Here is a 12,285-nt window from a genome sequence, read left to right on the forward strand (position 1 = left end):
GGAAAAAGAGCTAGCCCAAAGCAGACCATCCTGGGGGCTGGATGAGAGTGGAAGCTTCCTGCTGGCCACTTCCTTGCCATCTGTCTCCAAAAGGGTGGGCCTGGGAGGGGGGTGCTGTGCAGAGTACCCCCGGTTACAGGACCTCAGGCACAGAGGTTCAGGTCCGTCTGCCAGCCCCGGCTCCAGCCTGCCAGGCGGGCAGATGCTACAATGTCACCATACAAACGGTCCAGATGGGGTGGGCCTTTGGTCTCCTGGGGTCGAGAAGCAGCCAGGGCTGCAGCCCACCCCTCGGCTCTGACTCACCACCTCACTGGGGGCACAGGAGATGGCCGGGCAGTGAGAACGCACTGGGTACCTGTGCTGGGCCTGACGTCCCCCAAAGCCGCCATCTCCCAAGGGCTTCCTTGCACAACCTCCATGCGCGCCAGGGACGCTGGTCCCATAGTCAGGTGAGTTCCAGCTATTTTTGATCCAGCTGCCTGAGGAGACAGCTGAGAGGGGCCTGCCACCCACAGGGCCTCTGGCTGGGTGTGCATCTGGCTGTCTGCACCACTTACAGAATCAACAGCAGATGGAAGATTTCTGTTACCCAGTCTTTCAAATAAACAACACATAAAAACCTAGTCAATTGGGCCTGGTGTGGTAGCCTAGTGGCTAAAAGTTGTTTTGCATATGCCAGAATCTCATATGTGCAGTTGTTCGTGTCCTGGCAGCCCCTGTTTCCCATCCAGCTCTCTGCTTGTGGCCTGGGAAAGCAGTGGGGGACAGCCCAAAGCCTTGGGACCCTGCACCTGCGTGGGAGACCTGGAAAAGGCTCTGGCTCCTGGCTTTAGATTAGCTTGGTTCCGGCTGTTGTGACCACTTGGGAAGTGAACTAGCAGATGGAAGATCTTTCTCTCTCTTTCTCCTTGTCTTTCCATATCTGCCTTTCCAATAAAAATAAATATATATACATATATATTTTAAAAAGGTCATTTACAGGACCAGTGCTGGGGCAGAATAGGTTAAGCCCCGCCTGCAGTGTTGGCCATCCCATGTGGGCAGCAGCTGCCCTGCTCCTGGTCCAGCTCCCTGCTAACGCACCTGGAGAAGTAGCAGAGGATGCCCGAATCCTTGGGCCCTTTAGCCACGTGGGAAAAGCTGCTGGCTCCTGCTTTGGACCAGTCCAGCTCCTGCTGTGATGGCCATTTGGGGCGTGAAAGATCTCTGTCTCTCCTCTCTGTGACTCTGCCTTTCAATGGTTTCCTTTTTGTCTCTTAAATATGGCCTGCGCAGGGCCCCGGGCTAGGTGGAGGCAGGGGATGACAGCCGTCACCCAGTGGCCCCAGCGCCGCTGCCCCAGCTCCAGCTGCAGTCATTTAATTACATTTCCCTACTTAGCTCAGTAGCAGCCCGCACTTCCAACTCCAGGGAAAACTGAACTGGTTCGAGGAAGCTCTGGCCACGCCAAGCGGAGGTGCGGGCAGGAGGTCTCCGCCCCGCGCTGCCCGCGGCCCCGGTGCCCAGCTCATGCCAACGCCGGAGGGGAGCCCGTTGCTAGGGACGTTGCCTAGGAGGGGCCCGCTTCCGGGACGAGGGCAAGGGGTAACCCGGAAGCGGTCGGCAGTGCGGCGCTGTTTAAAGATGGCGGCGGAGGAACCTCAGCAGCAGAAGCAGGAGGCGCTGGGCAGCGACTCGGAAGGTACTGGCCGTGGGGGCGATGTCCGTCCCGGGCTCGCGGGGGCGAGGCCAGGCCCACCGGTACTCGAGGCGGGCGGGCGGGCCGGCGGGGGCGAGCCGCGCGGCCGGCCGCTGCCCTCCTCGCCTCCCTTCCCCCTCACAATGGAAGGCGCTCCCGCCGCGACCCCCGGGGCCGGGCGGGCCGGCCGAGGTGGCCCCTCTGCCCGCGGCGCGCGCCCGGCGCGGGGCCTGAGGCGGCCCCGGGGCCCCGGTCCAGGCCCGGCCCGGCCCGAGCCGCCCGCGGCGTCGGCGTCGAGTCCGGCTGAGCTGCGGGCCCTGCAGGGCCGCGGCGGCCGTTTGCGGGTGTGCGGGGCGGCGCCGCCGTGCCTGGACCCTCTCCCCGCCCGCCCATTGTGTGCTGAGAAGCCCCCTCTCCTGGAGCAGGTGGGGAGCCCTCCAAGTCGGCTCCGCCCTTGCTCCTCCTCCGAGCCGGCGAGGGACACCCCCTCCCGACCCCCGAGTCCTGCACCGCACCCCGGGCCGGGAGCTGCGAAGGCCAGGACCCCGCGCTGCGATGTGCAAGGGTCACTAAACTGAAGAGGGAGCCGGGGTTGGAACGCAGGTGTCCTGAGGCCCCCCTTGGGGGTCGTGCAGACAGTGGAGCCCGCCGGCCCCACGCGCTGCTGCTGCAGCGTTGGAGGGCACTTCGCCCCCAGCCCCGGCTGAGCCGCTGGGTTCCAGGACAGAGGGTGTGCTGCCCCCGGCCCCGGCCGAACCCTGGGGTCCCAGACATAGGGGAAGCTGCTGGCTGAGGTGCTGCCCGGGTTGAGGCGCTGGGGTCCCCGGGCAGGAGGCGGAGCCAGCGGCCTTGACCGCAGGTTCTTACTTGCCGGAGTGACTTCACCGCCCTGCCTGGATTTGTTCTTTGTCCAATGAGCCCATTACCGATGGCTGGCGTGGGCGGAGGGAGCGCCCGGGCGCCTCCTGTCTTCCCAAGGGCCTGGCCGCCACCGGCTCCCGCGGGATGCCCAGGAGGGCAAGGACTTTGCCAGCTTGGGCGCGGTGCAGGCGGAGGCGGCGCCCAGATGCCAAGCCTGCCTTCTCGCCCCGCTGCCTGCCTGCCTGCTTGCTGTGGAGGCGGCCCGGACCCCGCTCAGCCGGCCCTTCCTCTTCCTGCAGGTGTCAACTGTCTGGCCTACGATGAAGCCATCATGGCGCAGCAGGACCGGATTCAGCAAGAGGTGAGCATGGGGCAGGAGGGGGCCGGGCCTGGCTGGTGAAGCCAGGTCCTGGAGGCCCGCGGGTCACGGTGTGGCTGGGTGTGCTGGCCGAGGTGGGTCACACCACCCCACTGCCTGCCGCCTCCCACAGATCGCTGTGCAGAATCCGCTGGTGTCCGAGCGCCTGGAGCTCTCTGTCCTGTACAAGGAGTACGCCGAGGACGACAATGTCTACCAACAGAAGATCAAGGTGGGCATACGTCAGGGCGGGGGCGACGGGCCTGCTGCTTGCCAGGCCTGGGGGTGGGCTCTGAGTTCAGAGACCACGAGCCACAGCACCTCGGCAGGTGCATCCATGGCCAGTCCTGTGTCCTTGTGTGGGAGTGCCTGGCGTCTGCCCGTGGTGGTTTGCCTGTGAGCCTGAGGGAGCTGCTGCTGGTGGGCCTGTGCATCTAGACAGGTGCCAGCATGGCCAGGCTCGCCCTGGTTGGTCGGACCAGGGGCGGGCAGGAGCCTGGGGAATGGTCGTCTCAGCCTGCGCCCGGATCTCTGTGCCTGTGGTGCGGGTGGCTGCGGGCAGGAGGACCTGCCGTATCAACTTCAGCCGAGGCGGGCTGCCTCACTGCTCATGGTCCCAGTGTGACTGCATGTGTGGGTAATGGGCTAGATAGGCCCGGGGTGGAGGCTTGTTCTCCTGCCTTGGGGAAATCGGGGCTGCTCAGCTCTTCCCCCTGGAGGAGAGCTGGGGGCCGGCCCGGAGGGAGGCCGGGTGCAGTGGCCAGAGTGGAAGCATCAGGCTGGGGCGGGTGTCTGCAGCAGCCACTCTCTTGGCACTGGCTGCATTGCTCCAAAAGAAGCCTGACCCAGTGGAGGACCCAGCTCATGCCTGCAGTCACAGAATTGCACTCCGGACATGGAGCCAGCCTCCTGGGTGCAAACAGTTGCTCTATCACCAGACCTGGCAGAGCCTCCGCTGTTGGCTGTCTCTGAACGCGGTGTTCTACACCGCACAGGACTGCCCGAGGGGTGCGGGTGACAATGCGGGGGCTTGGGACGTGATGCGTTAGGGCTGGGGGCCCAGCTGCAGTTACCAACCACACTGGTCTCTGGCGAAGGTGCCAGGGTGGGCTCCAGCTCCTGTCCCTGAGTCGCTCTGCAAATTCTTGGGTGTTTAGTGGGTCATGACGGGCAGGAGGGTGTGACGGTAGCCCAAGGCCTGCCAGTGCTGCAGCTTGCACTGGATGGAGGCAGCTGGGTGAGAGCTGGCACTGGGGTGCCGGAAGGTGTGGATTTACTCTCGGGACAGTGGGAATCAAGATTTACTTAGGCACAGGAGCCACATGGCTTGGCAACCAAAAGCTGCATGGGCCTGACACCTCCCGGCCTGTATGCTGTAACCAGGCCTGTGTGGGGGTGTGTCAAGAGGAAGGGGCCTTGTGGTCTGGTGGCACCCCACCCTTAATGCATGGACAGACAGAGGGCTTTCAAAGGATCTGCCTGGAGTCAACAGGCAGCCACCTGACTGGAGAGCTGGCAGGGAGTGGGTATGGTGGCAGGGGTGTCTGTGGTGCGAGGACAGCTGTGGGCTGCCACAGGGGGGAGGGGCCTGCACCAAGGAGGAGCTGTAGGTTTCTAGCAGCAGGAGGGGTGCCTGCTGGGATGGGTCCTTGAGTCCTGGGGTCCAGGGGAGGGACAGAGGGCACACAGCCGAGGGGGGCAGCCCCTGCTGGTGGGGCTGAGGGAGTTCCCTGGGCGAGAGGACTCCAGGTCATTGCCTGCGGGAAAAGGGAGGAAGGGGAGTGGACCTGGCCAGGGGCTGGGCCGTGGGGGCCACAGGTGTCTGGCCAGCATGTGAGCCTGGCACTGTGCCCCCTGCCCTGACATTGCCTCCGGTTGAAACGTGGAGAAGCCACATGGTAAAGGAGACATTAGCTCGCACAGCCCTGTAGGCCAAGTGCAGGGCATGCCTTGGGTGCTTCAGGGACCCATGCAACCGGGCTGCATGTGCGCATGTGCGCAGCCTCCTGAGGCTATGGGGGATCTGGTGAGATAACTCCCCTTGTGACCTCAGCAGCTTGGGCGAGGGCAGAGCTGGGACAGCAGGTGGCTGCCATGTGGGGACCCTGGTCGGGCCAGCCCTGGTTCTGGGCCAATGTTGATGGTCAGGGGCGGGGCTGTCCCTCCACAGGACCTTCACAAAAAGTATTCCTACATCCGGAAGACGAGGCCTGACGGGAACTGCTTCTACCGCGCTTTCGGATTTTCCCACTTGGAGGCGCTGCTGGATGACAGCAAGGAATTGCAGCGGTGAGGAGGGTGGGCACCTGGGCACTGAGGGAGGCGGGCAGGGCCTTGCCCGGGACCTGGGTTCTGCTTGGAGCTTCTTCCTGCCCGGGGCTGGGGAACAGGCACCATCACAGTCCCCAGCTGCTAGTCTAGGGCCTGTGCTGGCCGCCTTGTCCCTCTGCCTGCAGGTTCAAAGCCGTGTCCGCCAAGAGCAAAGAGGACCTGGTGTCCCAGGGCTTCACCGAGTTCACAATCGAGGATTTCCACAACACGGTGAGCCACGAGGGCATCTTGAACCGCCCGCCGCGTGGGGAGGGCCGGCTTAGGAAGGGCCCCTCACCGGCCCCTTGTCTGCCCACGGCTGCAGTTCATGGACCTGATCGAGCAAGTGGAGAAGCAGACCTCGGTGGCTGACTTGCTGGCCTCCTTCAACGACCAGAGCACCTCGGACTACCTCGTGGTCTACCTGCGGCTGCTCACCTCGGGCTACCTGCAGCGCGAGAGCCAGTTCTTCGAGCACTTCATTGAGGGGGGGCGGACTGTCAAGGAGTTCTGCCAGCAGGTGCGGCTCCCGTCCACCACCCCCCCGGCCTGGGACCCCCGCCCACCGCCCCCTACCTGGGACCACTGCCCCCAGCCCTGGACCCCCGTCCACCACCCCCTGGCCTGGGACCCCCGTCCACCGCCCCCTGCCTGGGACCACTGCCCCCAGCCCTGGACCCCTGTCCACCGCCCCCCGGCCTGGGACCCTCCCCTGTCTTGGGTCTGGGCACAGGGAGGGGAAGCCCAGTCCTGACCCGCCCACCGCGCCCCTGTGCCGCAGGAGGTGGAGCCCATGTGCAAGGAGAGTGACCACATCCACGTGATCGCGCTGGCACAGGCCCTGAGTGTGGCCATCCAGGTGGAGTACATGGACCGCGGCGAGGGCGGCACCACCAACCCCCACGTCTTCCCCGAGGGCTCCGAGCCCAAGGTCTACCTGCTCTACCGGCCGGGACACTACGACATCCTCTACAAGTAGGCCCGGCCCGCTGGCAGCGCCCCCGGCCCGCCCGCCCGCCCGGTGCCCGGCGTGGACAAAGGGGCTTTTTGTGGTTGTAAATGGTCATATTTCACTCTGCCCTCACCCCCACTTCCTGTCACAACCTCCCACATTTTATTAAAGGGGATGCTGGTGGTGAGCTGCATGTGTGCGTGTCCGCGTGTCCCTGCCACGGGCGGGTCTGCCTGGCACCTGCCCCAGCAGGAGCACTGGGGGGGGCAGGCCTCTTGGGGAGCCCCCTCCTGGCTCTTTGGAGTTGTAATTCCTGGGTGCCTTGCCGGTGCCCTGGAGTGCCCCCACCCTGCTCTCCTGACCAGGACCCAGGCCTGGCTTCCTGCTCTCCAGGGGTGAGTTGGTTGGAGTCCTAGGCGGATGGGGCCTGGCTCTGGACAGGTGTAGGAGCTGGGGTGCGCACTGTGCCCCAAAGTGGTGAGGGAGGGACAGCCTTCAGGTGAAGTGGAGCTTGCCACCCCCTCAACCCTTGCCCCTTCTCTGTGCCTGCTATGTACCCCTTTGAGCCATACTGCCATCTGCATTGGCTGCCTTCCCCTCCACCCTCCACGTGTGGGGTGGGCCCGGGGCATGTGCTCCCTGAGGAGCCTCAGGAAAGGGGGAGTCTTTGCGGGCAGCCCGAAGCCCGCAGCTGCACATTCCCGGGCTCCAGACAGAGCGAGTGCACACAGCGGGGGCTGGCTGTGCGGCTGTCTTTATTAGCAGGCTTCGGTGGGACTGGGTGCTGGGGAAGCAGGATGCTGCAGGAGCAGGCCCGGGGCCAGCCGGAGGTTTTCAGGGCCCTCAGAGCCGGGAGCCGGGTCCTGCAGGCCCAGGAGCGTCTGAGGGCAGAGCAGAGGGCAGGGAGCTGCGGCTCCCCCATCGCACACCAGGGGACCCCATTTCCCTTCCCCTGGGGGCGGGGCTGAGCAGGTGTGTTAGTGGGCTGGGGTTAGTCCAGGGCAGCCAGCCCGGCCAAGCCCTGCTTACCGCTCCTGGTCTGGGGAGTGCGGGAGCCTCAGGCTGGAAGGCAGAGGTCAGTGAGTGCCGGGGAGGGGCCAGGGCTTGGGGGGGCACAGCGTGGTTCGTGGAGGGGGCACCTACCCACGGGGAAAAAGTGCGGGAGCCGCCGGCGGTAGATGGCCTCATCCTTCTCCAGGAACACGCAGATGATGAGCCGGTCCACCTGTGTCAGCCACGGGGCCGGGGATTTGCACCCGCCTTGCCCTGGGGGTGCCCCCGCCCCAGGTTTGCAGCTCACACTACACCCTTCTCATAAGAGACAGCCCCCAGGAGGACGGGGCCCCAAGTCCTCGGGGACCCCACCTTGTCTTTGTGCTGCTCCAGCCACTCGCGCAGTGCTGCCAGCACCACCTCAGCCGCGGCCTCACTGGGGTAGCCTGGGGTGGGGGGCAGGCGGCTGTGAGCGGCTCGGCCCTCCCCACCCCACCCCTGCCTCCGCGCTTGTTCTGGACCCCACTCACCGAACACGCCCGTGGAGATGCAGGGGAACGCCTGGACGGGGCAGGGCAGCGGAGAGGGGGTCAGGGTCCCACGGCTCGGCCTGCCCCCCTCCCGTCCCTGCCCGGGCCCCGCTCACCGCCGAGCGCAGCCGGTGCTCCAGCAGCAGCGCCAGGCTGCTCAGGTAGCAGCTGCGGAGCTCGGCCGCCTGGCCGGCGCTGGGCTGGCCCTGCACGATGGGCCCCACGGTGTGGATGACGTCTGCGGGGCGACAGGGTCAGGCCTGGCCCCGCTCGCTTCCGCGCCCTGCCGGCCGGGGCCGCCTTCCCCACCGAGCTAACGTCCACCCAGGGCACGGCTGCTCCGTGTGGACGCGGCGGAGCCGGGACTGTGACCTTCCTGGCCTGTCCTTGCCCCGCCTGCTCTCCGTGCCAAGGAGCAGCGAGGTTAAGCCCTCTGGCCCCGCCGCACGCAGGCGCCCAGTGTCCCCGCACGCCAGGGGAGACTCACGCTTGGCCGGCAGCCGGTAGCCGCAGGTGATCTTGGCCTGGCCGGTGTCGCAGCTCTGCAGGGTCCGGCACTCGTCAGTGAGCAGGGGCCCGGCGGCCCGGTGGATGCACCCGTCCACTGCAGGGGGAGGAAGGATGGCATGGGGAGGCGCTCCTGAACTCCGGGGCTCCCTGCTTTACATGGGAGCAGTGTAAGCCCCTCCCCCGAGCAGGCCCGGGAGAGGGGCGCCCGCCTTTCCCCTGTCCAGCCCGCCCAGGCCTGGTGGGAAGCAGCGCGGGGCGGCCGGCAGGGGGCGCTCCTGGCCCGCCCTGCTCTTTGGGCCAGCCAGGGAGGCAGGTGGGACTGTTGCGACAGGTGGGAGGCGGGCACAGCCCAGGACCTGTTGTCAGGAACACCTAGACAGTGGCAGGTCCCATCAGGGGACGGGGCCTGGGCTGCGCAGGTGGCTCTGGGAGCTCAAATCCCTGATGGTTAATGAGCCCCTGGTTACAGCATCTCTAATTGGGCCTGGCCTTGGCTTGTTTATCCCATGAGGAGGGCGGGCGGCTGGGGGCCTTGGGAGGAGCCCTGAGGCCCACGGGGCGGGGCCGGAGGTGTGGGGCGATGCTCCTGTGGCGGGGGTCACCCCAGGCAGGCTCCGTGCAAGACTGTGCTTAACTCCTCATGGCTCCAAGACTTTGTTAAAGTCTCAGTTGGCACCAGGGGCAGGGGCAGGCGAGCAGGGGCCATTGCCCCATCTTTGGCAGTAGTGATGCCCCCCAGGCCTGTGCCAGAGAGCTTGGCTGAAAAGCCAAGGACCATCGGCTCCTCAAATCAGCAGGTGTACGGGCTTTGGCCTTGTGTGCCTGTCACCTCCAAACTCTGGCCTCCATGTCAGGGCACAGGTTCAGGCACGTTGGCACATGCCTCCCATCACTGCCAACTTGTACCCTTGTTTTGTTCCCCAGGGAGTTTGTAGCTGGCACGGGACTGGGGATGGGCAGAGGAGTGTGGGAATTTGAGGACAGGGCTTGGCGGGTGGGAGCAGTCAGGACTGGGCTCCCCCTGTGGCAGAGTGGGTGTACCGTCCGGGGTTCCCGCTCTGCTGGGAAGCACTGGAGCCACAGCAGGGCTGGCCACAGACATGCAGCCCACGGTGGCCTCGCTTGCTTGCTCTGGGCCTTGGTGTCCCTTCGTCACATAAGGCGACGGTCCCGTGTCACGGGCCTGCTGGGAGGACACCAGGGCTGGGCCTGTGCAGAGGTGACAGAGGTCTCTGTGGGCAGCTCAGGGCATGTGTCCATGGGACAGGAATAGAGGAGGTAGGCGTGTGTGCAGGAGGTCCACCTACTGTCTGCCCCGGGGGTCCCTTGTCAGGAGCCGTGTACTATAGCCACACTGAAGCCATTTTGAATATAGAACTATGGGCCAGTGGAAAATCCCTGGCTGGCTAGATGCTTGAGAAAGAAGTTATGAAACTAATCACACGCTTAGCTTCAATTGTTTGTAGCAACTGTTTTAGAATATGATTTATGCTGTACCTGCCGACATCTTGTTACTGATTACCTATGCTATTGTTGATATGTTGGTTACTATTGTGGATATGGTGACTGCTCAAGAACAATCGGTCTGGAGACCATGGCTTGCGTCCTAGTTTCTCCTTTCCTCCCTGAGCCTTAGTTACTAAAGAGTATAAAAACCCTCAATTAAAATCAATAAACTGACAGCTTGATCAGACATCCTGTCTTGCTGTCCATTCTTCGTGTCTCTTGTCCCCCAATCTCTCCTAGGTGGTTGCGACCCCCGTTGACTGTCCTGCTGGACGGGACAGTCCCTGGCCGGCCAGGAGGCCCTGCGGTGAGCCGGTAAGCCAGTGAGTGGCCACACTTCAGGGACAAAATGCTTCTGGTGAAGGATTACAGCCAGGCAGCCAGGCCTGCAGGGCTGACCTGGGGCATGAGGGGGCGGTGGCTGGGGCACAGCCCTTCCCAGTGCTGCAGGCCATCACCCACACCCCTGCAGGCAGTGCTGGCCGTCCTGTGTTCCTTGCCCCAGCCCTGCAGATCTCAGGCACAGGCCCACATACAACCCTGCTCAGCCACCTCCAGGTCCTGCTCTGTCTGCTTACCCTGGGCTAAACTGAGCCCTGGGGTACCCCCATCCACTTGCCACTGGCCGCCTCCTTGCTCCAGCCCCTTCAGGACACACGGATCCCTCACCGCCTCCTGCTTTATGGAAGAGGGCAGCTGGCCCAGGGTATTTGGTGGTGGGCCAGTCCGGAGTCCCATCCCTGCCTCCCCGCGCCCACAGCTCTGTGCTCCTGTACCCCTCCTCTCCACATGGGGCCAGCCACAGGGCACCCTGGCTCTCACTGGCACTCGTCCCTCCATTGCTGGTAGAAGCTGCCCTGGCCGTGAGGTACCCCTGCCTTGCCCTGTGCTGGCCCCTTGGAGGGGCGACTGCTAGGGTGGGCCTGGCCAGGCTATCCCAGGAACTGGCCCAAGGAGGTGGGGGGCTGAGGGTGGTGCTGACTGCTATTTAGGGTACTGTAATATTCATGAAGGGAAGATTAGATATTTAAATTTATTCAGCAATAAATGTGCCTCAGTGGGGAAGCATTCCTCACACTAAACAAACAAGCAAGCAAGCAGGGGCCTTGTTAATTATTGATGGGAGCCCTGGGATTGGGAGGGGCAGGACACCCCTCCACTGCCCTGGGTGTCCCTGGAAATCCTGGCCAGCTGACTGCAGACGGAGGTCGGAGCCAGTGGCTTCACCTGAGCCGAGCCCCTGGGACGCAGACATGGCAGGGAGCATGGTGTGGAGCAGCATGGGGACTGAGCCTGTCCCAGAGGAAGGGCCAAGACCAAGACGCACACATGCCCCTTGCTGCCCCACCCCCAGCACAGGGGCACAAAGCCGCTTCCTCAGGGTTGCACAGTTCAGCAGGGGCGATAAGGCCTGGCCTGGGCCTGCACAGTCATAAGCCCCAACACATCCCCTGGTGTGCCACCCCAGAGTGAGAGACCCCCTCGCTCAGCCTGGCACCTTGGGGGGTAAGCAGGCTGGGACTGCCAAGTTGGGCATACGCTGAGCCAGCTGCCCATACCTCATGCTATGGCTACCCCCTTCTACAGATGGTGCAAGCCAGGGGCCTCCCAGGCCAGGCAGAGAGCTGGAGGCAGGAGCTGGGTGCCATCTGGCTGCCCTGCCCACCAGTCCTGTGCCCCTCCCAAGCAAGTGCCAGGGCCCATGAGATAGAACCAAAGTAGGGCACCAGGCTGGGTCAATGACATTCCCAGGGCTCTGCACTCTCCCCTTTCCCACTGTACCCCCGATCCAGCTTTGAATTAGGTGCCCCCTTAGGCCAGAGCTGCACGCCTGTGGCTCATTCTCAGAGGAGCCTCTGTCCACTATGTCACTTGTTCAGTTGACAAACCTGCCCCACCCTGGGCTCAGCACTGGATTTGGACTAGGCTGGGGCCGGTAGGGATGCGGCGCCCAGTCTGGTGGGTGCCAAGACAGACAGGCAGTCGGGCGGATGCCCCAGGGGGAGGAGATGGATGGGCGACAGCTCCACGATGTGATCCGAAATTCATTACGGGGTGAGCTCAGCGGCCGTCCGCAGGGATGTGAAAACATCAAGGCTTCATTATGTACACAGCAGCGGCACCTCGTTTGTCATGTGGAAATTGCTGGCAGCGTGAGGGCCTCGTGGCGGCCGTGCGCGGCTGCACCGCCATCTTGCCTGCCCAGCCCACGTGTGGGTCACAGCCAGTGCCTCTGTCCCGTCATCCAGAGAAGGCCAGCGTGGGGAGGGGGGGCGGGGCAGCACGGCCAGGCCCCCTTCCTTGGGAAACACCTGGCACTCCCCTGAGGTGAAGCCAGCACCCAGAGCCGGCCAGCCCCACCCGAGGCCCACCTCTCCCTGCTGCAAACCACACCCCGTTCAGGGCCCACCCTAGAGGAGGTGCTAGTGGGGTTGATGATGACGTGGAGGGGAGGGGCCCAGGTCCCAGCAGGGAGCTTAGCATGTGCACGGGGCAGGCAGGGACGGGGCTGGGGGGATGCATGAGGAGGGGAGACTGCACCTGCCGGCCTGGCAGCAGCCAGCAACAAAAACTCTGCCATCCC

At 64.5% G+C, this 12,285-nt stretch overlaps 2 protein-coding genes across 3 annotated transcripts in view; one reads left to right on the top strand and one right to left on the bottom strand.

Moving 5' to 3' along the window:
* The first annotated feature begins 1,541 nt into the window (after positions 1 to 1,541).
* OTUB1 (OTU deubiquitinase, ubiquitin aldehyde binding 1) lies at positions 1,542 to 6,349 on the top strand. Its single transcript, XM_040971019.1, has 7 exons — positions 1,542 to 1,684; positions 2,842 to 2,903; positions 3,034 to 3,132; positions 5,071 to 5,189; positions 5,357 to 5,441; positions 5,536 to 5,730; positions 5,992 to 6,349. Exons 1-7 carry the CDS (start codon positions 1,627 to 1,629, stop codon positions 6,187 to 6,189), a joined length of 816 nt encoding a protein of 271 aa, XP_040826953.1. The 5' UTR covers positions 1,542 to 1,626; the 3' UTR covers positions 6,190 to 6,349.
* A 551-nt stretch (positions 6,350 to 6,900) lies between these two features.
* MACROD1 (mono-ADP ribosylhydrolase 1) overlaps positions 6,901 to 12,285 on the bottom strand; it is a 106,830-nt gene continuing 101,445 nt past the window's right edge. Inside the window, exons 5-11 of one of the 2 annotated variants that reach the window (XM_040971009.1) lie at positions 8,173 to 8,289; positions 7,802 to 7,923; positions 7,686 to 7,716; positions 7,528 to 7,601; positions 7,306 to 7,387; positions 7,192 to 7,224; positions 6,901 to 7,043 (exon numbers count right to left, since the gene is read on the bottom strand). In XM_040971009.1, coding sequence (XP_040826943.1) covers positions 7,220 to 7,224; positions 7,306 to 7,387; positions 7,528 to 7,601; positions 7,686 to 7,716; positions 7,802 to 7,923; positions 8,173 to 8,289 — 431 coding nt within the window. In that variant the 3' untranslated portion in view covers positions 6,901 to 7,043; positions 7,192 to 7,219. The remainder of the gene's footprint in view (positions 7,044 to 7,191; positions 7,225 to 7,305; positions 7,388 to 7,527; positions 7,602 to 7,685; positions 7,717 to 7,801; positions 7,924 to 8,172; positions 8,290 to 12,285) is intronic. The other variant, XM_040971008.1, reaches the window with a different exon arrangement.

The sequence above is a fragment of the Ochotona curzoniae genome, unplaced genomic scaffold, assembly GCF_017591425.1.
Source record: "Ochotona curzoniae isolate NIBS_2020 unplaced genomic scaffold, NIBS_Ocur_1.0 scaffold_4937, whole genome shotgun sequence".
Taxonomy (NCBI): Eukaryota; Metazoa; Chordata; class Mammalia; order Lagomorpha; family Ochotonidae; genus Ochotona; species Ochotona curzoniae.

Bases quoted from the DNA above. Each gene is read 5' to 3' on its own strand.
- OTUB1 (XM_040971019.1), top strand. From the start codon at position 1,627: ATGGCGGCGGAGGAACCTCAGCAGCAGAAGCAGGAGGCGCTGGGCAGC. The intron at 5,190-5,356 runs GTGAGGAGGGTG...CTCTGCCTGCAG, and splicing joins GACAGCAAGGAATTGCAGCG to GTTCAAAGCCGTGTCCGCCA. The intron at 5,442-5,535 runs GTGAGCCACGAG...CCACGGCTGCAG, and splicing joins TCGAGGATTTCCACAACACG to TTCATGGACCTGATCGAGCA.